At 40.0% G+C, this 27,407-nt stretch overlaps 1 protein-coding gene across 8 annotated transcripts in view; it reads left to right on the top strand.

Moving 5' to 3' along the window:
- SNAP47 (synaptosome associated protein 47) overlaps positions 1–27,407 on the top strand; it is a 78,562-nt gene that overhangs the window by 7,432 nt on the left and 43,723 nt on the right. For all 8 annotated transcript variants that reach the window (XR_014015807.1, XR_014015808.1, XR_014015809.1 and 5 more), the window contains 2 exons: positions 3,105–3,649; positions 26,181–26,671. Coding sequence is in view for 5 of the 8 variants with exons in the window: in XM_081233692.1 (XP_081089818.1) it covers positions 3,105–3,649; positions 26,181–26,671 (1,036 nt within the window). In the remaining 3 variants the exon portion in view is untranslated. The remainder of the gene's footprint in view (positions 1–3,104; positions 3,650–26,180; positions 26,672–27,407) is intronic.

The raw sequence follows: 27,407 nt of genomic DNA, 5'->3' as shown, positions 1-27,407 counted from the left end.
GTTATCAGTTCAGTTAAGCCTTACAGCTGCAGTGTGGGATAGGTACAATTATTATCCCACTGACAGATCAGGAAGTGGAGGCAGTGGGGCTGAGTAGCCAGGGGTCCCACACAGATGAGTGGGAATACCTGCCAGTGTCCGTATGAAAGGTTTGTGCTGTAGTCTTCCAGCTGTGCTGCTACCTGAGGCAGTGATTTCAGATGTTTTTGCAAGTGTAATGCCCAGCTGAAATTTAGTTTTGGTATATCTTTCATATGTACATTTATTATTAATTTTTAATAAAATTTTATATTATTACTAAATATGTAGTAAATCCTTAATTGAAGTATTAATGAAGAAAAGTGAACAGATCATGACAGAAAATGCACAAATCTTGAATTATCAGAAAATTAATACACCCAGGGCAAGAAGTAGAACATAACCAGCACCACAGAGTCAAGGCCTCCTTTCTCCCCAGTCATAACCACCGTTCTGCCTCCTGTTTAAAATGAATTAAAGTTTGGGGAAAGTTTTCATTCCCATAAGTCAAATAGAAACATCCTAGGGTGTTATGAATTGATAGAGTCGATTTGTAGAGTCCGCTTCCTAAATCTTTAGCTTAATAGAGGTTCTCATATGAAGAACCACGCAAAGTAGAATGATCTCTGTGTTGCACATCACTGTTGGGGATTGTGAAGGGTCTGAGACTTTATTGCGGGTTGAAGAGTGAGCCTGTCATAGTTTTGTAGGTGTGGCAGAAGAGAGGAGGCCCTCTGTCAGAGAGAAAGGGCCCGTTGTGCATGGCATAGCAGGATTCACATGTGCATCTGTTCCCCTTGCCCCCTACCTTCTGAGGGCACAGGTGGATGCTGCATATACCATGGGTTTGTGTCACAGCTTATGAGGGGATTGCTAGCAAATCTGCCCAACATTTGCCTCCAAGGGGACACTGACCTATTATCCTGGTCAGGAAACGGGTCTTCTTTCAACCAGGAGGGAGACACTGTCCACAGTTACAAGGAAGATAGTCTGGGACAGTTTTTGGTACATAAAATGTTATGTCAGTTTTTGACATAAAATGTGGAGAAGCACCATGAAGAATTGCCTCCATAATGTCCATACCTTGTATGTGCAGTATGTAATTAAGCAGTAGGATGAGACCAGCCTGAGCACTGACCTCAGCTATGCTGAGGGTCACAGCTGGGCAGATACCATAAACCACGAGTGTCTGTTCTATTCATTCAGTCACAGAGTGTTTCCTGAGTTAGGATTATGAATAAAATAGTCATTGCCCTTTGAGAGCTTGCAGTCAAATAACAAGTGGTCATCCTACCATTTAACAGGTATAGTAAGTGTGCATAAGTTCCATACAGCCTCACAAGGGAGAGAGAGGGTGGGAGAGGCCGAGGGCTGGATGGGGCCTCTCTTACTCTGGAAAGAAGATTGCAGTGGCAGTGGGGGGGTGGTGGTGGTATTTTGGAGTACCAAAGGCAGGAGACCAATTAGACTGCCACTATAGTCCACTTAAGACTTCCTTACATTCCTTATCACGCCTACAACCCTATGAGCTTTGGGGTTTTGTTTGCATTAACATATTTCATATTTGATGATACATTGCCTAATCTCAAATCACTTTGTTTCTTCATAATTAGGAATCTCAATTCAATTCAGGTTCTTCAGGTGCAGGTACTGCCTTTTTTTTTTTTTGCTCTTCAGGCTTGTGGTGCTTGATGTGGCGTCTAGTACAGTAATTACACTGAAGAGTCTGAGTCTTTAGAATATAACTCAATGAGGAAGTTTATAGAATTCCAGTGGACTCTAAGCTCCATGAGCCAAGGACTATGTCATTGTTGTTTCTTTTGTACTTGCAGCCCAGCATGGCATGGTGGGGGCTTAAAACTTGTTAACCAAATGCAGAGAATCCCTGTACCCATTCTGTGAAAGTCCACACGTTTCAATATTTTTAGAGATAATATTATGTCTTCTCCTATTTTTATAAGTGAAATCATGTCATAGTTAAACTCGTGTGTGTGTGTGTGTGTGTGTGCGCGCGCACGCGTGCGTGCATGCAAGAGAGAACGAGGATTTGAGGAAGGAGGGAAGGAAGGAAGGAAAGAAAGGAAAGAAGGAGGAGAAAGGAAAGAAGAAATGCCATATTACAGGTGGACCTCTAATTGGAAGAACATTGGACTAGGCATTACCCTGCCTGGTTCTAGCCATGTTAATATCATGAACTTGTGGTTTGACCTTGTACAAAGTCCTCATCTTTTCTTGGCCTTATATTCTTCATCTGTACAATGAGAAGGTTGGACTAAGTGTTCTACAAGGGTTGTTTCAAATCTGTCATTCATGACTTTTTAAAATGCATCGATAGGGAATTCCCTGGCAGTCCAGTGGTTAGGACTTCACACTCTCACTGCCGAGGGCCTGGGTTCAGTCCCTGGTCGGGGAACTAAGATCACACAAGCCGTGCAGCGTGTCCAAAAAAAAAGTGCATTGATAAGTGCAAATGGTACGTAAGAATAGTACACCTTTGTTATGTATAACTATATAAAACTATATATAAAATATATATATATAATTATATAATTATGTAGAACCCTATAAAATTAGTTGGGATTACAAGAATAGAAAAGGTTGTCTGTAGGATTATTTTGTATATGAAACTAAGTAAATTTATAAAAATTTCAAAAGGAGAATGTTAGTTTAGAAACCTGTAGAGTGTGTAGTTTATAGGGGTCATCACAGCTGATGGTGTTCCTATGGAGAATCCTTGAGTGGTCGTTTCCAGTGATTTTCTTCTTTCAGTCACATCAGCTGTGGACCCTGGTCCCAATGGGGGTGCTCTGGTGAGTGAAGAGCCCCTGGGGACCTTGATGCTTTGGGTCAAGCACAAGTCTGGCCCCAGCCCTTACCTCTCTGCTGAGTAGGGCAAGGTCTTCATCCTGCCTATCACAGGTGGTGTGAGAGTCCTTGCTAGGTGAGGACTTGGCCATGTGCTGGAGTCTCCAGTGTGCTTGGAATCCAGACCATACCCTTGCTGTCAGTGTCCTAGTGTCTCTAGTCCAAGTGTGATGTCCTATTTTAAGCTCATCTGTCCACTAATTTGTCCCCCTCTCCTTCAGAGGCAGAGTGACCTTGGCCGTGGTACAAACCAACCTAGGAACCAGATGAGCAGAGACATCTGCGTCCACACCTGGCCATGCTCCTATTATTTAGAACTTGAGAAGCAATGGGTCCCTGGCAAACTTTCATTAACTTCTCTCTCGCTAAAATTTATGACTGATAAAACTGGAGAAATTCTTGTCAACTTTCCCCTTTCTAGTATAATTGAGATCAAGAAGGAAGCTTCTCATTTTATCTTCAGTTCTATTACCATCCTGGAAAAGGACCACAACAAGCACTGGTTCAGTTCCTTGCAGCCTAGTCGAAATGTCGTTTTCAGCATCATCGAGCATTTCTGGAGAGAGATGCTGTTGTCCCAGTCAGGAGCTGCTGTTGAGGAATCATCCTCCCCCATGACCAAGGGGAAGGAGTTGACTGGTCTGATGGCCTGTACCCAGAAGCGTCTGGAAGACACAGCCAGAGTCCTCCACCATCAGGGCGAGCAGCTTGACAGTATCTCGAGAGGCCTGGACAAGATGGAATCTGACCTGGATGTGGCTGACAGGTAAACAAACACTCTAATCCTAACCTGACCTTTGGATGGCTGTGGTATAGTATCTTTTCCATCATCCTGTATTTATTACACACTCAGCCCTCTGAAAACACAAGCTGTGCCCCTGTTGTGGACAGTTACACTGGGCTGACTGCTGTGGGCGTGCAAGTAATGAGGGCCAGCGTTCGCTAAGTGCAGTATGTGCCAAGGACCGTTTTAAGTGTTGAAGGGGGATTACCTCACTGAATCAGCAGACAAGCCAAGAAGAGTGTGTTGTTCTTCGTTTTACCCATGGGGAAACTGAGGCTGAGAGGCCGGGTAGTTTGTTCAAGATCACACACACTAAGTCTGTTAGCGTAGTTTATCTTGATTTCTTTTCCACAGCTGTAGAGCAGCAAGGTTTGAGCCAAAGCATTTTGGCTTCAGAAGCTGCCATCTTAGCCACTAGCAACTCTCAAACCTTCAGTCTTAGGGGCCACCCCACCCACCTTAAAAGCTGAGGACCCAGAGAACTTTTGTTCATGTGGCTGGTGTATACCGATATGTACCATATTTTGTGAAAACTAAGAAGTTAAGTAATTATTTATTTAAAAAGTACAATGGTCAATCCATGACCTAGTAACGTAAATAACAGTTTTGTAATGAAAAATAACTTTCATAAAGCAAAACGTGTAGTGAGAAGAGTGGCACTGTTTGAGATTCTTGTACCTCTCTTTAAAGTAAAGTTTAGCAGAAAACAGCTGGATTCTCATGCCGGCTTCTGCAGTCAGTCTGCTGTGATATCACAAGTCACATGGTCTCTGGAAACTCCACTCTACGCTCATGAGAGAATGAGAGGAAAAAGCCAAATAGCCAAATAGTGTTGTGGTGTTGTATGAGGTGACTTTGACCTCCCAGACTCCTTTGGAGGCTCTCAAAAACCACATTTGGAGAAGCGCTGCACTGACTATAAGACATATAAAGTAAGTCAGGGATCTTAGAGTCTAGTAGGAATAACCTCTCCCCCGTGTCTGGAATGGTTGCTTGAGAGCTCAGGATGAGGTGGCAGCCTCTCGGTGATAGGCCCTGAGTGTGGGCCCCCCCGTCTCAGACCAGGGCTGCATGGCTGCTGTTTGTGAGACCCCTTGCCTCTGAGTGACCCCACTCTGCAGTTACCACCTGTTGCTATTTCTAAGCACTATGTGGTAAAGGTCATCGTGCTAGAGCTACAGGGAACAGGGCCCTGCATCTTAGTCTTAGAGGGGGTGCTTATGGTGGTTGAGACGTAAGATCACCAGACCTTTGTGAGTTTTCCTCATGGGAACATGGCTAGACATTTTTCCACCGTCCCTTGCAGTTTGGGGTTTATATGACTGAGTTGTGGCAGAAGTGACGTAGGTCACTTGCAGGCCTAGTCTCTAAAAGCCCTGCTACCCAATCTCTAGTACTGTCTTCCCCTTTACCTGCTGGAATCCTCCAGGACTCGAAGGCCCTAGGACAGAAGCATTAGTTAGAGTTTAGGGCCTCAAATGGCTTCCCAGAGCAGAACGCTGACCCCAGCCCTCAGTTGGACTACAGTGTGAGCAAGAAATAATCCTCTACTGGGGCTAGGCCCTTAAGGTTTCGGGAGTTGTTTGTTATAGCAGTCAGCCCTCGCAGAATAACACAACATTGCTGTAGGAAATTGAGACACCTATTAAATATCTTCAATACATAACAGGACATAGAGACCAGAGATTTAGAAGAATGTTCATTTGCACTGGAAATCAAAGAAATGCACACTAAAATAATGGAAATCTAGGTGTTTTTTTTGTTTTTTGTTCTTTTTTTTTGGCGGTATGTGGGCCTCTCACTGTTGTGGCCTCTCCCGTTGCGGAGCACTGGCTCCGGACGCACAGGCCCAGCGGCCATGGCTCACGGGCCCAGCCGCTCCGCGGCATGTGGGATCTTCCCAGACCGGGGCACGAACCCGTGTCCCCTGCATCGGCAGGCGGACTCTCAACCACTGCGCCACCAGGGAAGCCCTATAAGGTTTTTTTTTAATATGCCAAATAATATTATAGGAAAAACATTGAGTTAAAATATGAAAACCTGAACAGGAAGGGTGCATGCAGGGCACCATACTATGTAGCTCTGTGGTGAGTTATCCAGAGAGCAGCTGACTGGTGTTCCTGGAGTGGTCTTGTGGTTCATGATGCTCTTTGGCGTGGGTCCTTTCAAGCCGATTGTGGTAGGCCCTCAGTGAGCTCTCTAATTTGTCCATCAGAGCTGGGGCAATTTCCTGTATTATTTCTTTGATAATTTTTCCCCCTCAGTTTCTAAAATGTGTTCCTTTTGGAACTCCCCCTTTTTTTGTTATCTGACTTCCTGAACTGATCTTCTAATATTGTTCTCATTTTTCTTTCTCCTCATCCTTTTGTTCTGCTTTTATTTCTTGAATTTTATCTTCCTACCTTCTATTTCTGTTATCATGTTTTTAATTTCCAAGACTTATTTTTTGTTTTCCAATGTTCCTTTTGAATAGCAGCCTATTATTGTTTCATGGACACCCTATTCTCTTATCTCTTGGGTTGTTACGGATAGCCTTGTCTTGGTATGTTATGTCTTGTATGGGAAGGCCTGGGTGGACTGTGCAATTTTTGGTTCTGCTGAAAAGGGCTGTGGTCTTTTGAGAGCAGTGTTTGAGAGCAGTGCTCTGTGGTCCGAGAATATCTGGTCTCTCTTCCCATGACAGTCCTGGATTTATGCAGTTCTAGTGTTTTCAGTAGTCTTCACAAAATGTGGTCTCTCCTCTCTCTCTCTCTGTTTCTCTGTCCCTCCGTCCCTCCTTCCCTCTCTGTCTCCCTTTCTATCTCCCTGGTCCCCTCCCTCTTTCTCTTTCTGTGCTGAGAGTGAAAGGTGAGTTTTCTGAATTCTGAGGTTTTTGGAATCTCTAATCTGATTAGACTTAAAGCGACTAATAACTCTTATTTCAAGTGGTATAGAAGGCACTGATGATGTGGCAATGGTGATATGTAAAATAATCGTCATGGGATACTCGTAATCAAATATTTTAAAAAGGCTCTGAGTGACCATGTATTTGATACCTAATAACATTTTTGTCAAACTAATGAGTAGTGAGATTGGCTGGCTGCTCTAACTCTACTGGACAAAGTGTGGAAAGGAAAGGATGAGTTCAGAGTGCCCCATAATGACCTGAACATTTCTGTATCTGCCTTGAAAGAAAACCTTAGCTCCCGTAGCTGCAGCACTGAGATTTCTGAAAATCAGATCTGGAGGGTCATCCTGTGAGTGACTAAATTACAATGTAAATTGAAATCCCAACTTTGCACGGTGTCTGTTGTTAAACTGAGGGTATTGATAGGGGAGAAATGGGATCCTGAAAGTTGGAATGTAGACATATGGGAAGATCCTGATGAAACTGAGAAAATAGAACCCCTAAATTCTGATGAGTCTTCTTTGCCAGTAGAAGCAGCCCTTCCTCCCCTATCTGAGGCGATTAACCACACTTTGCCTGAGGAAGCTGTAATGGCCTCCCCTGAGATAATTGCTTTGCAAGACGGTGCAGATTTCCTTCAAGACCCACCCTCACCACCCCCCTTTGCTTCCAGGTATATTGTTAGAGTTAAGTCTCAGCACATCCCAGAAGATGAGGCATAAAGTGTGGCCCATGAAGAGGTGCACTGCACTCTGAAAGAACTGCATGATTTTTCCAATTTATACAGGCAGAAATCCGGAGGGTATGTGTGAGAATGGTTATCTTGGGTGTGGGGTGATGGTGAGAGGAATATGAAGTTGGATGGGGCTGACTTTACTGAAATGGACTCACTAAGCAGAGATCCTGGATTTGGTACCATGTCTCGAGGAGTTAGAAAGGCCCTAACAGTTTGGTTGGTTGGCTGAGATGTGGACTAAAAGGTGGCCTACACTAAATGGAGTTTGAAATATCAGAACTGCCTTGGTGTACTCCAGAGGAAGGATCCAAGACTGAGGAAGATTGGAATGGTAGAATAGATTTATTATGTGAGATCTCCTCACCCATCCTGGCAGGGTCCAGGAAGACACACTTTTTACCATGACTGTGAGAAATAAATTTTTAAGGGGAGCCCCAGCATCCTTGAGCTGTGTGATTGCTCTTCTCTGTAGGCCAGAAATTACAGTGGGAAGTGGCTGCCACTGAGCTGGGATCCTTAAATGCAGCAGGGATAATTGGATCCTGGGGTGGCAGGGCTAAGTGGTAGCACTTAATGACCAAAGACAATTGGGGTTGTCTTTGGACAGTAGAGTCAAAGCAGCAATCAGAATAGTCTGACTCCCAGAGACCTATGGCATTAGCTAGTTGGTCATGTGCCCCTAGAAGAGAAATAGTTGGGCAGTGTGCTCAATTCTTACTTGATCTGTTAAGCAGAAGAGTTCTAGGTCATGTGAACAAGCATCTAACCTGAATTAAAAAAGAAAAAAATGTCACGGCTCCTTAATTGATTTCTAGATTTGAACCGGTTTACACACCCAGAACCCCTTGAATGATGGGGAAGGTGGGTCCCTTGTGGAAGGACCCCAGTGTGCTACCAAATTTTGTACTGTTAATCTTTCTCCCAGCCTTCCCCAGAGAGACATATGGCATTTTACCAGGGTGACCGTGCATTGGGGAAAAGGAAGTCAGATTTTTCAGGGACTACTGGACACTGGCTCCAAACTGACACTGATTCTAGGAGACCCAAAACATCACTGTGGCTCACCTAGGGGGTTATGGAGGTCGTGATCAGTAGAGTTTTAGCTCAGGTTCATCTCACAGGGAGATGGCCCCTGAACCCATCCTATGGTAATTTTTCCTAGTCCTGGAGTATATAATTGGAATAGACATACTCAGTAACTGGCAGAATCCCCACACTGGTTCCCTGACCTCTGGAATGAGAGAGATTCTGGTGGGAAAGACCAAGTAAAAGTCACTAGAACTTCTTCTACCTAGAAAAATAGTATACCAAAAGCAATTTTGCATTCCTGGAGGGATTACAGAGATGAGTACCACCTTCAAGGACTTGAAGGATGCATGGATAGTGAGTCCTACCCCATCTCCATTCAGCTCACCTATTTGTGCAGAAAAACGATGGATCTTTCAGGACAGTGGTTTATCTTAAACTTAACCAGGTGGTGACTATAATTGCAGTTGCTACTCCAGTTGTAGTTTTACTGCTTGAGCAAATTAACACATCCTGTGGTACGTGGTGTGCAGCACCTGATCTGGTAAGTGCTTTTTTTCCATCCCTGTTAGTAAAGACCACCAGAAGCAGTTTCTATCAGCTGACAAGGCCAGCAATACACCTTCACTGTCCTACTTCAAGGGTATACCAACTTTTCAGCCCTATGTCATAATTTAGTTCACAAAGATCTTGATGCCTTTCTCTTCCACAAGATAGCATGCTATTAATGCTGATTGGACTGAGTAAGAAGTAGCAACTACTCTAGACTCATAAGACATTTGCATATCAGAGGATGGGAAATCTGACAGAAATTCAAGGGCCTTCTACTTCAGTGAAATTTTTAGAAGTCCAATGGTGTATGGCTCATTGAAGTATCTCTTCTATGGTGAAGGTTAAGTTGTTGTATCTGGCTCTTCCTACAACCAGAAAGGAGGCACAGTGCTTCTTAGTGTTTTGGAAGCAGCATATTCCTCATTTGGGTGTGTTACTCTGGCACATTTACCAAGTGACTCGAAAGCTGCTGGTTTTGAGTAGGGCCTAGAGCAAGAGAAGGCTCTGAAACAGATCCAGATTGCCACAGAGCTGCGCTGTCACTTGGGCCATATGATCCAGTGGTGTATGATGGGTCAGTGGCAGATAGGGGTGCTCTTTGGAGCCTTTTGCAGACCTCTATAGGGAATCACAGTGCTCACCCTTAGGATTTTGGAGCAAAGCCCTGCTATCCTCTGCAGATAACTACTTTCCTTTTGAGAAACAGTTCTTGTCCTGCTACTAGGCCTTAGTAGAGACTGAACACTTTGGACTTTTCAGCTTCCAGAACTGTAAGAAATAAATATTTGTTGCTTAAGCTACCCAGTCTGTGGCAGCCCAAGCTGACTGATAATACTCTGGAAATCTAATTCTCCTATGCCTCAGGGGTTGCTGGGTTTTGCTTGCTGTGGGTTGGAACTGACTTTTTGTGACTTTTCCAAATTATTTTTGCAAAGCGTGTATTCCTTGTTAAGTGTGGTCACTGAAGTTCTGAAGATGGAAAAAGTAAATGGGTCTTGTTTCTCTCAATTCCCTCCTGGCTGGGAAGCCACTTCAGCTCATGGTGGTAGAAAACTCTGTGCCAGCCTCTCAGCAATCAGAAGCCCCAGTCAGACTCACAGTCCCAGTTTTTGGAGGAAAAGTCTTTATTGCCTCCCCCCGGCTCCAACAGGCCATACTAAGAATACTTGCGGCTGTCCCACAGCTTCCAGCTATGGATTTGTGGGATGGGGGTTGGTAGCTGCTACTGCTTGAAAGCAGAAGTTGATTGAAATTTATTGGTCTCTCCATCAAACTCACTGCTGGATGCTGCCGATGTTCTCCTTGACCTAGAGTTCCAAAATAGTTGCTTCAGACAGTTCTGCCAGTTCCTTCCTTTTGCTGGAGGGACAGATTCCTGCAGCTTCCTATTTCACCATCTTCCCTGCTGCCACTAACTCTATGGCCTTTATGAATAGATGGCCGCCCTTCATGTACCATTTCATTCTGGGGCAAATTTCATGGAGGTTTGCTCTTTTTCTGCATTTAGCAGTTTTCAAGGTAATGACTTTGTTCTTTATCATCCTCAAAAGATGTTCAATTAGGGCTTTCCTGGTGGCACAGTGGTTGAGAGTCCACCTGCCGATGCAGGGGACATGGGTTTGTGCCCCGGTCCGGGAAGATCCCACATGCCGCGGAGCGGCTGGGCCCGTGAGCCATGGCCCCTGAGCCTGCACGTCCGGAGCCTGTGCTCCGCAACGGGAGAGGCCACAACAGTGAGAGGCCTGTATGCCGAAGGAAAAAAAAAAAAAGTTCAATTATTATTATTATTATTATTATTTTTTTTTTTCTTTTTTTTGCGGTAGGCGGGCCTCTCACTGTCGTGGCCTCTCCCCTTGCAGAGCACAGGCTCCGGATGCGCAGGCTCAGCAGCCATGGCTCACGGGCCTAGCCGCTCTGCGGCATGTGGGATCTTCCCAGACCGGGGCACGAACCCGTGTCCCCTGCATCGGCAGGCGGACTCTCAACCACTGCGCCACCAGGGAAGCCCCAATTATTATTTTTAATATCCTTTTGAATCCTTGGATTTAAAAATATTTGAGTTTCAATCCGTTGCAATTAGTATCTTATTGAACTTTAAACTGTTCCATCTTTGAGCATGTTGTGACATTTTTAATCCAATAATTTAGCAAGGAGTAATGTCTAGGATTGTAAACCTTAAATTATATAATATCATGGGTTCCTGGACAGTTCCTGTGACCATTTTTTACACTTTAAATAGAACTATGTTGGGTGAATGGTCTGCAGACAAATACCAGGTAAAGTCCATGTTACAGAGCAGAAGCAAGGGGTGGCGCAGAACGTCACAGTGACTGGAGCAAGTCTTGTCAGTGAGATTGGCATCCAGAGGCTTTCTTTGCAGCTGCCTCTTGGGAGGGAGTCAAGAGCCCTGCTTCCCTAATGCTCATTCAACAGCCATGCCGTTCTTTAATCAGATATTGACCACTTCCTCACATTCTGTGGTAAAATAAGGACTACCTAGTGAATTTTTAGAAAACAAAGCTTATTTACATATATTAAAATTCTGGATTAGACACTTCCTACTTTTTGGTATTATGTATGTCAACCAAGAAAAGAGGCACAGCTAAAATAAACAAAAGAATTTATTTGGTGTCTTAGAACCATTACCTCAGTTGTTTGTCAAGAATTGTGATTGGAAGATATAATTACAATTTACGTTTTATTGGGTTTCTAAGCACTTTGCATAGGATACTAGGAAATCTATTGTTGGAATGTCCAGATTTTATCTTGGAAATGTGGCCACAGCAGTCATGTGGTCAGCCATCTGCCTTTGCCCAGTACAAGAGTAAAATTTGGTTCCTGCTATATCAGCATAAGGTGGAGTTCAAATCCAAAATGCAGTCTGTTCTGTTCAGTTAAGCACACAGGTTCACACATGTCTCTTTAAATGAAACGAGGACATGTTAGTAACGCAGACTTGATCGCAGTTTGCTGGAATCTACTTGGTGAAATAATTGGTCTGATTCTGTGTTCACTGGGGTCTGTGAGTAAGTATTGTCTCAGTCTTTATATGTTGGAAAATGCCTTTATTTTACTGACACTCTGAATGATAATTTGGCTCTTCACAGTTGAGCCAAATTTAGCTCAACATTTTGAAGATGTTTTTCCATTGTCCTCTTTGCATATGTTATTGCTAAAGAGAATTTACTGTTTCTTTGTGACTAATGTTTTTTTTCCCCTATTTTAGATGTTTTTTTACTCCACTGTGTCTGTGTAGATATTTTAGAACAGCTTTCTAATTTACATACCACAAAATTCACTCATTTTATATGAAAAATGATTTTTAGTAAATTTACAGAGTTGGACAAACATCACTATAGTTCAGTTTTAGGACATATCCATCACCCCCAAAAGTTGCCTCAAGCCCATTTGCTGTCACTCTCTGTTCTCACCCTAGCCCAGGTCACCACTAATCTATCTATTCTCTTTCTGTATTGTATAGGGTATTATCTTATGGGACTCTGGACATTATCTTCTGTTTTAGCAGATCTTCCTTTGACACATTGCCCCGGGGAGCAAGACGCTGATTCTTCTTACTGCCATGTGGGGATGAGAGTCCAGATTCTCCTCTTGGCCCTAGTTTATGCCTTGAGATGGAAAAGGGCACCTGTTGCTACTGGCTGGGAGTGGAATGTCAGGTTTCCCCATAGGTCTCTGCTAATACCACCCTGATTGGGAGAATGAGGGCTGTCTTGTTACCTGCTCCTGGCCTATGTTGACCTGTAAGGTTCCCCTCATTACTGCTGGCTCCTCACATGGCCTTCTCTGACACTGCCCCAGTTAGGAAGAAGTACCCCTCAGTGCAGGTAGGAGAGGGTCCATGTCTGCGCTCCTCAGGTGGTGTTTGCTGGTGAGGGTGGGAGTGGGCTGCACTTCTTTCTGGGGAGTTTGGCTGCAGTAGAGCTGTTATTGACTAAACGTTCTCTGTCTTGACAGCGTCCCCTTTTCTATAGGGTAGGGAGAGCAGGCTTTTCTTTATTTAATTAGTGTCTGTTTATCCAGGTTTCTGGCTTCTTCAGGACTCAGTTCAGAATATAGTAAATAAAAAGAGAACTCGCTTCCTCAAAGTTTCGGAAGTCCTGAGACCTAACAGCCTGACCTTTTCTCTCCACTCTCCATAATCTTATGTGTGTTTCATATGTAATATCCAGGGTTTTAAACTGTATTTAGTGGGGAGAACAGGGAGAAGCGTATCTACTCTATCTAGGCCTCGAATTGGAAGGCCTTCAATTGATCTTGTCTTGTATCCGGCCAACTTTCTGAATTTGTTTATTAGTCCTAGTGGCTTCTGTGTGGATCTGTAGGATTTTCCACCTGCAGAATCATGTCTTCTGTGAATAAAGATTGTTTTACTTTTTTGCTTCTAATCTTGATGCCTTTGATTTCTATTTCTTACCTAATTGTACTATCTAGAGTTTGTGATACAGTGTTGGCTGGAAGTGGTGAGTGCAGACATCCTTCACTTGTTCCCAGTGTTAGGGGAGAAAGCATTGTCTTTCACTATTAAGTTTGATGTTACCTGTAGGTTTCTAATATCAGATTGAGGAAGTTCACTTCTATATCTGGTTCATTTAGTGTTTTTATTAAGAATGAATATTGGGTTTTATCAAATGCATTTTCACCATCTATTGAGATGGTCATGTGGTTTTTGTCCTTGATTCTGTTAATACAGTGTAGTACATTAATTGATTTTCAGAAACTAAACCTTTCAGATATTTTTGTTCTTGTGATAAGTCCCACTTGGTCATGGTACATAGTCCTTTTGGGTTTGGTTTGGTAACTTTGTTGGGGATTTTGTGTCTGTAGTCACAAGATTTATTGGTCTGTAGTTCTCTTTCTTGTGATGTGTTTATCTAACTTTGGTTTGGGTAATACTGTCCCTCATCTGTAGTTTCTGGAGAAATTTGTGAAGAATTGGTATTATTTCTTCTTTAAATCTTAATAGAATTTACCACTGATGCCAACTGGGCCTGAGTTTTTTGTGTGTGTGGAATATAATTACCAATTCATTTCTTTACTTGAATAGGTATATTCAAATTTTCCTTTTCTTCTTGAGTCAGTTTAGTAGTTTGTGGTGTTCTAGGAATTTTAAATGTTATCTAAATTGTCTAATGTTGTAGCGTAAAGTTGCTTGTGGCTTCCTTTATAATCCTTTTCATTTATGTAAGGTCTGTATTAATGTTCTGCTTTCATTCCCAATTTTAGTAATATTTCTAAAGATTATTTATTTATTTATTTATTTAGGCTGTGCTGGGTCTTAGTTGTGGCACGCAGGATCTTCACTGTGGCGTGTGGGATCTTTTAGTTGTGGCATGAGGGCTCCTTAGTTGCAGCATGTGAACTCTTAGTTGTGGCATGCATGTGGGATCTAGTCCCCCAACCAGGGGTCGAACCTGGGGCCTCTGCATTGGGAGCGTGGAGTCTTACCTACTGGACCACCAGGGAAGTCCTGATTTTAGTAATTTTTGTGTTCTTTCTTCTTGGTTGGTCCAACTGAAAAGTTTGTCAATTTTGTGGATATTTTCTAATAATTAATTTTTTTTTTTTTTTTTTTTGCGGTACGCGGGCCTCTCACTGTTGTGGCCTCTCCCGTTGCGGAGCACAGGCTCCGGACGCGCAGGCTCAGCGGCCATGGCTCACGGGCCCAGCTGCTCCGGGGCATGTGGGATCTTCCCGGACTGGGGCACAAACCCGTGTCCCCTGCATCGGCAGGCGGACACTCAACCACTGCGCCCTAATAATTAATTTTTGTTTTCAAAGATTTTTCTTTTATATTTCTCTTTTCCATCTCATTGATTTCCTCCCCTCTTTAATTTGCTCTTCTATTTTCTTGTTTCTTAATGTGAAAGCTTATGTTTTTGATTTGAGATCTTCTTTTGTAATACAGGTTTTATGGTTATAAGTTTCCCTCTAATTACTGTTTTAGCTGCATCCCCTAAATTTTGGTATGCAGTATTTTTATTTTTATGTAGCTCAGGCCATTTTCTAATTGTCCTCAGGATTCTTTCTTTAACCTATTGGTTATTTGGAAGTGGGTTAATTTCCAAATATTTGTGGTCTTTTGAAATTCCGTTCTGTTGATTTCTATTTCATTCCATCATGGTCAGGGAACAAAGACACTTTGCATTATTTAAATCTTTTTAAATTTATTGAGACCTGTTTTATGACTTAGCAAGGAGCTGGCAAATGACAGTGGACTAAATTCATCCCACCTCCTATTTTTACAAATGAAGTTTTATTGGGACACAGCCATGCCCATTCATTTGTGGTTGTTTTCCTGGTCTAATGGAAGAGTTGCATATTTGTAACAGAGACAGTTGGTCCTCAAAGCCTAAAATATTTATTGTTTGGCCCTTTGTATAAAAAGTTTTCTGACCCATGGTCTAGCATAGCATCTATGTGGGAGAATGTTCCATTTATACTTGAGAAGAGTGTACATCCCAGTGTTGTCGGATGAAGCGTTATTTAGATACCAGTTAGATGGAATTGGTTGATAATGTTCAAGTGTTCTGTATCTTTGATGGTTTTTTCAGTCCATTTTGAGAGTAGGGCATTGAAATCTCCAACTATTATTGTTGAATTGTCTATTTCTCCTTCAATTCTGTCAATTTTTTCATAATGTATTTTGTGATTCTATTGTTAGGTGTGTATATATTCATAATTATTGTTTCTTCATAATGAATTGACCCTTTTATCATTATAAAATGACTCTCTTCATCTGTATTAATTAAAAAAATTTTTTTATTTTGTCTAATAACAATAGTATAACTCTGTACCTCCCTTATGATCACTGTTTGCGTGGTGTACCTTTTCTCTTTTTATTTGCAGTCTATATCTTTGAACTTAAAATGTGTCACTTATAAACAACATGTAGTCTGATCTTTTTTTTTTAATCCAGGGTGACAACTTCTGACTTTTGATTACAATGTTATTCATTTACATTTATTCTAATTATTGGTATGGTTGAATTTACTTCTGTGACTTTGCTATGTGTTTTCTATATGTCTGTAGCTTTTTTTCTTCCTGTTTCTCCTTTACCACCTCTGTGTGTTCATTAGATTTTTTTCTAGTGTACTATTTAAATTATTTCATTAGTATTTTAAAAATTATTTTCTTAATTGTTATGTTAGATATTACAGTGTACATCTTATGATCTATTTCAGATTAATGCCAATTTAATGTACTCCATTATAGCTTCATTCCTTCCCCTACCTTTGTGCCATTGTCATATATCGTACGTCTATATATATTCTAAACGCAATAAAACAGTACTGTAATTATTACTTTGTACAGTTGTATATTTTAAAGAAATTAAGAGAAGAAAGAAAAATATAGAATATTTTATTCTAATCCAAATACTGCTTTCAGTACACATCATTTCTACCTGTGGACTTGAGTTACCATCTGTTGTCACACTCCTAACCCCCTTTTATGCCATTATTTGTCATATATATTATATCTTTATATGTTATAAGCCTCAGTATAATTTAAAATTATTATTTTATGCAATTATCTTTTAAATCAGTTAGGAAAAGTAAACAAAATACTTATATTCTCTAATTACCTGCACGACCTCATTACCAGTGCTTTTTGTTTCTTTGTGTGGATTTGAGTTTCCTTCTGGGGGTGTCATTTCTTTTCAGCCCATCCTTTAAAGACATCCTTTAGTCTTTTTTTCAGGAAACAGGCCTGCTAGCAGTGAAGTTTCTCAGCATTTATATGTTTGGTAATGTATTTTCCCTGATAGTTTTATGGTGTAGAATTCTCTACTGGCAGTTTTATTTCTCTCAGAACTTGGCTTTTGTCATCCCATTACCTTCTGGTGCTCAAGGTTTATGATAGAGGTCAACTGTTAATATTATTATGATTCCCTTATTCATGATAAATCATTTTTCTGTTGCTGCTTTCACAGTTTTCTCTCTGTCTTTGGCTTTCAGTGGTTTAACTAGGATGTATCTTACTATCGTTTTACTTTGAGAAATTCCATTTGGTTCTTTTTTATATAATTTCTCTCTGTGATTTGATAGTCTCTGATGAATCATTGTCACCATACTTTTCTTTACTCTTTTTAACATGGTTTTCTTTAACTCTTGAACATTTATAATTACTTCTTTGACATCTTCACCTCTTAAGTCCAGTATATGAGTGCTCTCAGAAATGGATTCTGTTGACTTTTTTTTCTACTCCTGTGTATGAGTCACATTTTTCTGTTTCCTTGCATATCTCATACTTCTTTGTAGAAAACTTGGCATTTTAAATAATACATTGTTGCAACTCTGGATTCTGATCTCCCTCCTTGCCACAGGATGGTGGTGTTGGTGGTTGTTTTTATTTGTTTACTCATTTTAGTAACTTGCCTGAACTAATTCTGTGGAGTGTGTTTCCACTGTCATGTGCAGCTTTTTTATTTTGGGTTTTTTTTTATGTTTTAATTTTTAAGCATGGCTTGGTTCCTGGTGGTTGTCCCTGCATCAGCATAGCTTAGTGGTCAGCTACTGATTAGTCGGAGGTTATGTTTAAGTGCCTTGTGCTGACAAGGCTCTACCCTTTGCCATTGGATCTCTGTGTAGATTTGGGGAATACTTTCAAAATTCAGGTACTTTAGAAGTCTGCCCAATTTTTTTAACTTTGTTTCTGATTTTAAACAGAAGACATTGACTTTTTCAACATGAGGCATACTGTTACATGTACGTTTTTTATGCATACATACATGTATGCTTTTATAGATGTCCTTTATCAGATGGAGGAAATTTCCTTCTAGCTTGCTGGGGTTTTAACGTGAATGAGTACTGAATTTCATCAGAATCTTTTTTTTCATCTTTTGTGATGACCATACAGTTTTCCTTTTGTTTTTCTACCAATGAAATAAGTTGCAGTGATTAATTTTCAAATGTTAAACCAACTTCAGTTTCCTGGAATTAATATCACTTAATCATGATATTATATTCTTTTTTTATATATTATTAGATTTGACTTAATATTTTCACGGAACTCTATATCTGTGTTACTGGAGGTTATTGTTATGTACGTATTTCCTTGTAATGTCCTCATCAGGTTTAGGTATAGGAGTTATATTGGTCTTGTGAACTAAATGGGCAAAACATTCACTCTTGTTCTATTCTTTGAAAGAGTTGGTATACAGTTATGATGATTTCCTCTCTATATATTTGGCAGAATTCATCAGTGAAACCACTTGGACCACAGTTTTCTCTATGGCAAGATTTTAAATTACAGATTCAATTTCCTTGTGAGGCTATTCTTATTATTAAACTATTTCTTGCCTCAGTTTTGAAATTTTGGGTTTTTCAAGTGTTTTGTGTATTTCATGTAAGTTGTCCCATTTATTAGTATAGAGTTGAGTATAAAATTCCCCATAAACCTTTCAAAGGCTAAATGATCTGTGATGATGCCCCTTTTTTTATTCCTGATATTGGTAATTTGCATTTTCTTTATTTTTTTCTTTATTATTTCTTGCTAGGGGTTTAATTTTTAAAATTACTTCAAAGAACCAACTTCTGGCTTTGTTAATATTTTGTATTTTTTCTGTTTTCCATTTCATTGATTTTTTAAAAAATAAATTTATTTATTTATTTATTTATGGCTGCACTGGGTCTTTGTTGCTGCATACAGGCTTTCTCTAGTTGCAGCGAACAGGAGCTACTCTTCATTGCGGTGTGTGGGCTTCTCATTGTGGTGGCTTGTCTTGTTGCAGAGCACGGGCTCTAGGCGTGTGGGCTTCAGTAGTTGTGGCACATGGGCTCAATAGTTGTGGCTCACGGGCTCCAGAGCGCAAGGCTCAGTAGTTGTGGCGCACGCAGGCATAGTTGCTCCGCAGCACGTGGGATCTTCCCAGACCAGAGTTCAAACCTGCCTTGGCAGGCAGATTCTTAACCACTGTGCCACCAGGGAAGCCCCCATTTCATTGATTCCTACTTTTCCTTTCTTCTACTTACTCTGAGTACAATCTGTAACTTTTTGAGGTAGAGAATTAGATCACTGATTTTAAACCTTCCTAAGAAGTTTTCAAATACATGCATTGATAGATATGAATTTCCCTCTTATGACTGCTCTATTTGCATCCCTCTGTTTTTTTGTGTATCATGTTTTTAGTTTCATTCACTTCAAATATTTTCTAAGTTCCTTTATTTTAGAATTGTGTTTAGTTTCCAAATATTTGAGGATTTTCTAGTTAACTTTTTGTTATTGATTTCTAGTTTCATTTCTTTGAGGACAAAGGATATGCTTTATATTATTTCAATACTTGAAATTTATTGAGACTTGTTATACTTTTTTTTCTTACCGTTTTATTGATATATAACTGCCCTACCATACTGTGTAAGATTGAGGTCCAGTATAATGATTTGACTTATATACATTATGAAATGATTACTACAGTAAGTTTAGTGAACATCCATTGTCTGTGATAGATACAAAATAGAACAGAAAAAATTTTTTTTCCTTGGGATAAGAACTTTCAGGATTTACTCTCTTATCAACTTTCATGTATAACATACGTCAGTGTTAATTAAATTAATCATGTTGTATACATTACATCCCTAGTACTTAATCTTATTATTGGAAGTTTGTACCTTTTGACTACCTTCATCCAATTTCCCCTTCCTCCAGTCTCCACCTCCAGTAACCACAAAACTGATCTCCTTTTTTTTATTAGTTTGTTTCTTTTTTTTTCTTTTTAAAGATTTTTATTTATTTTAATTGACGTATAATTGATCTACAATGTTTCAGTTGTACAGCGAAGTGATTCGGTTATACATATATATGTGTATATATATTCTTTTCCAGATTCTTTTCCATTATAGGTTATTACAAGATACTGAATATAGTTCCCTGTACTATACAGTAGGTCCTTGTTGGTTATCTGTTTTATATATGGTAGTGTATATCTTTTAATCCCAAATTCCTAATCTATCCACCCCACCTTCCCCTTAGGTAACCATAAATTTGTTCTCTTTTGTCTGTGACGCTGTTTCTGTTTTGTAAATAAGTTCATCTGTATCAGTTTTTGAAGTGTAATTTACCTACAGCACTATATTAGTTCCAGGTGCACAACATAAGTGTTTTGAAATTTCTGTACATTACAAAACAATCACCACGATAAGTCTAGTTACTGTCTGTCACCATTCAAAGATATTACATTATTATTGACTATATTCCCCATGCTGAATTTCATCCCTTTGACTCATTTATTTTGTGCCTGGAACTTTGTACCTCTTAATCTTCCTCATCTGTTTTACTCACCCTCCTCTCCCTTCTGGCAACCACCTGCTTGTTCTCTGTATCTTTGACTCTGTTTCTGATTTGTTATGTTTGTTCATTTGTTTTGTTTTAGATTCCACATATAAGTGAAATCATACAGTATTTGGCTTTCTCTGACTTACTTCACATTGCATAGTACCCTTCAAGTCCATCCATGTTGTTGCAAATGGCAAGATTTCAATCTTTTTTATGGTTTCCATTGTATATATAAATATATATAAATATATATATATATATATATATATATATATATATATACACACTACATATTTATGCATTCATCTGTCAGTGGGCACTTAGGTTGCTTCTGTAGTTTGGCTGTTGTGATTAATGCTTCATTGAAAATAGAGGTGCATATATCTTTTTGAATTAGTGTTTTTGTTTTCCTCAGAAAAATACCCAGGAGTGGAATTGCTGGAACTCATGGTAGTTCTAGTTTTAATTTTTTGAGGAATGTCCATAATGTTTTCCATAGTTTTCTTTTTTACATTCCCACCAGCAGTGTTCCAGAGTTCCCCTTTATCCATTTCTTTGCCAGCATTTCTTATTTGTTGTCTTTTTGATAACAGCCAACTGACAGATGTGAAGTGATATCTCACTGTAATTTTGATTTGCATTTCCCTGATAATTAGTGATATTGAGCATCTTTTCATGTGTATGTTGGCCATCTGTATGTCTTCTTTGGAAAAAATGCCTGTTCAGGTCGTCGGCCCATTTTTTTAATTGGGTTGTTTAGTTTTTTTTGATGTTGAGTTGTATGAGGTCTTTGTATATTTTAGATAGTAACCCTGTACATGTATATTGTTCGCAAGTGTCTTATTTTTCTTATGTTTCCCTTGCCTGTGGAGACATATCCAAAAAATATTGCTAAGACTGATGTCAAAGGGTGTACTGCCTGTGTTTTCTTTTAGGAGTTTTATGGTTTCAGGTCTTAAATTTAACTCTTTAATCCATTTTGAGTCTATTTTTGTGTATGGTGTGAGAAAGTAGTCCAGTTTGATTCTTTTGCATGTAGCTGTCCAGTTTTCCCAACACTATTTATTGAAGAGGCTGTCTTTTCCGGGTTGTATATTCTTGCCTTCTTTATTGTAGATTAATGGACCATATAAGTGTGACTTTATTTCTGGGCTGTCTGTTCTGTCCCATTGATCTTTGTGTCTGTTTTTGTGCCAGTATCTTACTTTTTTGATTACTGTAGCTTTGTAGTATAGTTTGAAATCAGAGCATGATACCTCCCACTTTGTTCTTCTTTCTCAGGATTGCTTTGGCTATTCTGCGTCTTTTGTGTTTCCATACAAATTTTAGGATTTTTTTTCTAGTTTTGTGAAAAATGCCACTGGTATTTTGATAAGAATTGCTTTGAATCTGTAGATTGCCTTGGATAGTATGATCATTTTAATAATATTAATTCTTCCAATCCATGAGCATGGTATCTTTCCATTTGTTTTTGTCACCTTTGATTTCTTTCATCAGTGTCTTATAGTTTTCCAAATATAGGTCTTTAACTGCCTTAGTTAGATTTATTCCTAGGTATTTCATTCTTTTTGATGTAATTGTTAATGGGATTATTTTTTAATTTCTCTGATAGTTTGTTATTAGTGTATAGAAATGCAACAGATTTCTGCATATTAATCTTGTATCCTGAAATTTTACTGAATTCATTGATGAGTTCTAGTAGTTTTTTGGTGGCATCTTTCGGATTTTCTACATATAGTATCGTGACATTTACAAGCAGTGACAGTTTTAATTTTTCATTTCCAATCTGGATTCCTTTTATTTCTCTTTCTTGTCTAATTGCTATGACTAGGACTTCCAATACTATGTTGCATAAAAGTGGCAAGAGTGGGCATTTTTGTCTTATTCCTGATCTTAAAGAAAATGCTTTCAGCTTTTCACTGTTGAGTATGATGTTGGCTGTAGGTTTGTCATATGTGGTGTTTATTATGTTGAGGTATGTTCCCTCTAGACCCAATGTTGAACATTTTTATCATAAATCGATGATGAATTTTATCAGAAGCTTTTTCTGCGTCTTTTGAGATCATATAATTCTTATTCTTCAGTTTGTTAATGTGGTGTATCACATTGATTGCTATGCAGATATTGAACCATTCTTGCATCCCTGGGATAGATCCCACCTGATCATGGTGTGTCATCCTTTTAATGTATTGTTGAATTTGCTTTGCAGATATTTTGTGGAGGATTTTTGCTTCTATGTTCATCAGTGATATTTGCCTGTAATTTTCTTTTTTTGTAGTGTCTGTCTGGTTTGGTATCAAGGTGGTGCTGGCTTTGTAGAATGAGTTGGGAAGCATTCTTTCCTGTTTAATTTTTTGGAATACTTTGAGAAGGATAGGCATTAGTTCCTTTTTAAATGTTCTGTGGAATTCACCTGTGAAGCCCACTGGTCCTGGACTTTTGTTTGTTGGGAGTTTTTAAATTAATAATTATAATTAGTCTGTTCGTATTTCTTCCTGACTCAATCTTGGAAGATTGTACATTTCTAGGAATTTATCCATTTCTTCTAGATTGTCCGTCTTATTGGCATGTAATTGTTTGTAGTAATCTCTTATAGTCCTCTGTATTTCTGACGTTTCATTTGTAACTTCTTTTTCATTTCTGATTTTGTTTATTTGGGTCCTCTCTCTTTTTTTCCTTGATGAGTCTGGCTAAAGATTTATCTTTTCAAAGAACCAGCTCTAAGTTTCATTGATCTTTTCTATTGTTTTTTTAGTCTCTATTTCATTAATTTCCACTCTGATATTTATGACTTCTTTCCTTCTAACTTTGGGTTTTGTTTGTTTTTCATTTTCTGCCTCCTTCAGATGTAAGGTTAGGTTGTATTTTAGATTTTTCTTGTTTCCTGAGGTACGCATATATCACTATAAATTTCCTTCTTAGCACTGCTTTTGCTGTGTCTTACAGATTTTGGATTGTATGTTTCCATTTTCTTTTGTCTCCAAGTATTTTTTTATTTCCTCTGATTTCTTCTATGACGCCATTGGGTTTTACTAGCATATTGTTTAGCCTCCATGTGTTTGTGTTTTTTGCAGTTTTTTTTCTTATGGTTGATTTCTTGTCTCATAGTACTGTGGTATGAGACTAGAGTTATCTTAAACTGTCCTCATTTTAAAAAATTTCTCTTTCTTTTTTCTGTTCAACTTGGGTGATTTCAACTACTCTATCTTCCAGATCACCTGTCTGTTCCTCTGTATCATCTAATCTGTTGATTCCTTCTAGTGTATTTTTTAGTTTCAGTTACTATTTGGTTCTTCTTTATATTTTCTATCTCTTCTTAAACTTCTCACTGTGGCCATTCATTCTTTCCCTGAGTTTGTTGAGCTTCTTTATGATCATTACCTTGAACTCTTTACTGGGTAGGTTGCTTATCTCCACTTCACTTAGTTCTTCTCCTGGGATTTTATCTTTTCCTTCGTTTGGAACATGCTCCTTTGTCACCTCCTTTTGTTTACCTAATTTTCTGTGTTTATTTCTATGAATTAGTTAGGTTGGTTACGTTTTTGATCTTGGAGAAGTAGGCTTGTGTAGGGGACATCCTATGGTGCCCAGCAGCACCAGAGTTTTATGATCGAGTGATGCCCCTGTGGGCATGTTGGTAGGCAGGGCTATCCCTGTCCCAGTTGGCTACCAGGCCTTGCCTCATGCAGAGGCTGTTGGCCACTGGTGAGCAAGGCTAGGTCCCAGAGCGGCCAACTGAGTGGCCCTGGGGTTTTCTGAGGCTTATCTCAGCCTGCTGGTGGGTTGTACCTGGTCCTGGTGCAGTTGACTCTGGGGCCTGGGGGGCCTTGGACTGCTGTCTGCAGGTGCTGGCAAGTCCCGGTACTGGTACCGGCTTGCTAGTATGTGGAGCAAAGACCTTGAAACTCCTGGGGCTGGTGCCAGCCCGTTTGTGGGTGAGCTGGGTCCCAGTATGGTCGGTTGTAGGGCCTGAGGTCCCGGGGCTGGTTCCAGTCCATTGGTGGGTGGTGTCAGGTCCTTGTGTGGCTGACTACAGGGCCGTGGGTCCAGGACTGGTCTCAGCCTGCTGGTAGTCAGGGTCATTTCCTCACGTAAGTGGCTTGTCAGTGTGGGAGGTCCCAGGACTGTGGCCAACCTGCTGGTGGGTGGGACCATGTCCCGATGCAGATAGTCTAGACACCAAAATGGCCCTTGCCAGCACCAATGTCCTTGTGGTAGAACCTAAATGGCTCCCATAAATGGCTGCCACCAGCATATGTGTCCCCAGGGGGAGTTCTGGTGGCCTCCTGCCTCTCTGGCAGGCTTCTCCAAGTTCAACAAGTGGGACTGACCTAGGCTTCTTTCAGATTACTCCCTCTGTGCTGGGTCTAAGAGCATGTGAGATTTTGCTTGTGTTGTTTAAGAGCAGAGTTTCTGTTACCTACAGCCCTCTAGCTCTGTCTTATGTAAGTCCCGCTGGCCTTCAAAGTCAGATGTTATGGGAGCTTATCTTCTGGTGTAATACTGGGCTGGGGAGCCCAGTATGGGGCTTGGACCCATCACTCCTTGGGGAGAACCTCTGCAATTGTGATTGTCCTCCCTTTTGTATGTCACCTACCTGGGGATGTGGGTCTTAACTATACTGTGTCTCTGCCCCTCCTATCCATCTCATTGTAGTCCCTTCTTGATAACTTTAGTTGTGGAAAATTTTTGCTTCTAGTCTTCAGGTCCTTCTCATCATTAGTTCCTCTGTAAGTAGTTGTAATTTTGGTGTACCTGTGGGAGGAGGTGAGCTCCAGGTGTTTCTTCTCTGCCATGTTGACCACTCTGTTATATATAATCTTTTTGTTGTTATTGTTTACATTCTGAATATACTTAACAGAGTGCATTCAGCATTTGGATGATGTTTCTGTAAATATCAGTCAGGTTTGAGATGGTTGAATAGTGTTTTTCAAAATTTCTATATTCTTATTAATTACTTTTGTCTTCTTGCTGTATCAATTGTGGAGAGCAGTTTGTTAAAATCTACAACTACAGGTATGATTGTCTATTTCTTCCTTTAGTTTTGCCAGTTTTTGCTTAATGAGTTTTGAAGTTCTGTTATTAGATGCACGCATATTTACTATCATTAAGTCTCTCTTTTGGATTCATCCTCTTATTATTATGCATTGTCCCTCTTTTTCCCCAGTAACACTCCTTGTCTTAAAGTTTACTTTTGGCATGATATCTTTTTACTTTACTTTTCCAATCCCTTTACTTTCAGTGTATCTGTATCTTTATATTTCACATTGCTTCTTGTCGACAAGCTATAACTGTGTCTTGTTATAGACTGACCATCTGCCTTTAAAGGCTGACAATCTGCCTTTTAATTAGAGAATTTAGTCCACTTACATTTAGTATGATTACTAATATGGTTGTGATAATTCCACCATCTTGTTATTTGTTTTCTGTTTATTCCATTTGATCTTTGTTCCTTTGCTTTTCCTTTCCTGCTTCCACTGTTTTCCCCTCTTATTGGCCTTTTAGATGTATCTCTGGATATTATTAGTGGTTAATTTAGAGTTGTCCAATATGGTAGCCACTAGCCACATTAAAATTAAGTTTAAAATTCAATTCATCATTGCATTAGCTACATTTCAGGTGCCCAGTAGCCACATGTCCCCATTACTGGATTAGGCAATACAGATTACTGAAGAAAGTTCTATTAGACAGCTCTCTAGAGATTATGATCAGGATTTATTTTGGTCAAAATTACCCCAGGTCAAGTGTGAAAAGAGCAATATTCTAGTCACAAGATGTGTGTTTTTGTTGTGTGTCTACCTTCTGGTTAGTTTTGTATCTGTAGGCAAATGTCCCACTGCTCTTAGCCTCAGTTTTCTTTTCTAAAATGTGGAGATAATAATTCCTGCTTTTTCTACTTCATGGAGTGCTTGTGGAAAAGAAAAGTATAAAATGGTAACATTCTTTATAAAAGTCAAAACAGTTTTCAAAAAAAAAAATTAACTGATTGACTACTTTCTGTGTTTTGTTTGCTTTTTCAGGCTGCTGACAGAACTGGAGTCTCCTTCTTGGTGGCCCTTTAGCTTCAAGCTTTGGAAGATGCCATCAGAAACAAAGCCCAAGTGGGACGTCTCAATGGCTGCTTCCAAAGCTTTTGGAAAAGAAGGGATAGTGATCAAAATTCCTGCTGTTATTTCCCAAAGAACAGAATCTCACGTTAAACCAGGAAGGCTCACCGTCCTTGTTTCTGGGTTGGAAATCCACCACTCAGATTCTTTGCTCATGCACAGATTTGAAAGAGAAGAAGTAGATGACATCAAGGTTCATACACCTTATGAAATTAGCATCCGCCAGCGGTTCATTGGGAAGCCAGATATAGCTTATCGTTTGATATCTGCCAAGATGCCGGAGGTTATCCCCATTTTGGAAGTGCAGTTCAGCAAGAAGATCGAGTTTTTAGAAGATGCCTTGATGCTCAGAAGCACTAGAACCTCTCCCCTAGCAGAGAAGGGCTACTCAGTCTGGCATGCAGGTGAGTGATCGTCAAAACAGTCTGTGCGCAAGACCTCTAAAGTCACAAACTCAACACACCCATGGTGCGTTGCCATGATGCACCACATAGAGCGACTGCCAGTTTCAGCTCACTAGTGACTACCTATTTGTTTGTAAATAAAAATAATTTCAGACCATTTTCCTTAGTACTTGCCATCTGAATCTCAGATCACTCAGGCTTATCATATACTTGAGAGCTGTGCCTTTTCAAATAGGTCAGAAATGGTTTTGGTGATGCTTTCAGAACAAAGGAAAGCTCCAAGTTAGATGTTTTCACCTCTTTCCTCTGTTTGATTTGAGAACCAACACTTTAGGGTCTTAACTAGCATCATCCCCACCTGCTCTGGTGTGTCTCCAGTCCCTTCCCCGACCCAGCATCACACTCGGTTTTCTTGGCACTTAGTTGAGGTATTCCCAGCCCACCTTCCAGATGTGCATTTGGATATCAGAATTTTTGAAAACTATGCAGCATAGTTTTTGTGTGCTTTTTTTTTTAGCATCCCAAAAGTATTGTGAAACCCTTGCTTTTCTTGGCATTGTGGTTGCAGTATCCTCTTTTAGGTCTCTGTGGGGCATAGAGGGTATAGCTGAGTTTGGCCTGAGGCTCTAGTGTGGGTGGCCGGACATGTGGATATGTCCCCAGGTCCCAGCCTCCTCCCTAGCATAGAATAACTTGGTGGTATCTGACTTCTCAGTTTTGCCATTCTGACGGATGT

Source organism: Mesoplodon bidens, assembly GCF_964165515.1.
Source record: "Mesoplodon bidens genome assembly, chromosome: 4".
Taxonomy (NCBI): Eukaryota; Metazoa; Chordata; class Mammalia; order Artiodactyla; family Ziphiidae; genus Mesoplodon; species Mesoplodon bidens.
Note: the sequence above shows the minus strand (reverse complement) of the source record. Positions and strands in the feature narration are given on the sequence as shown.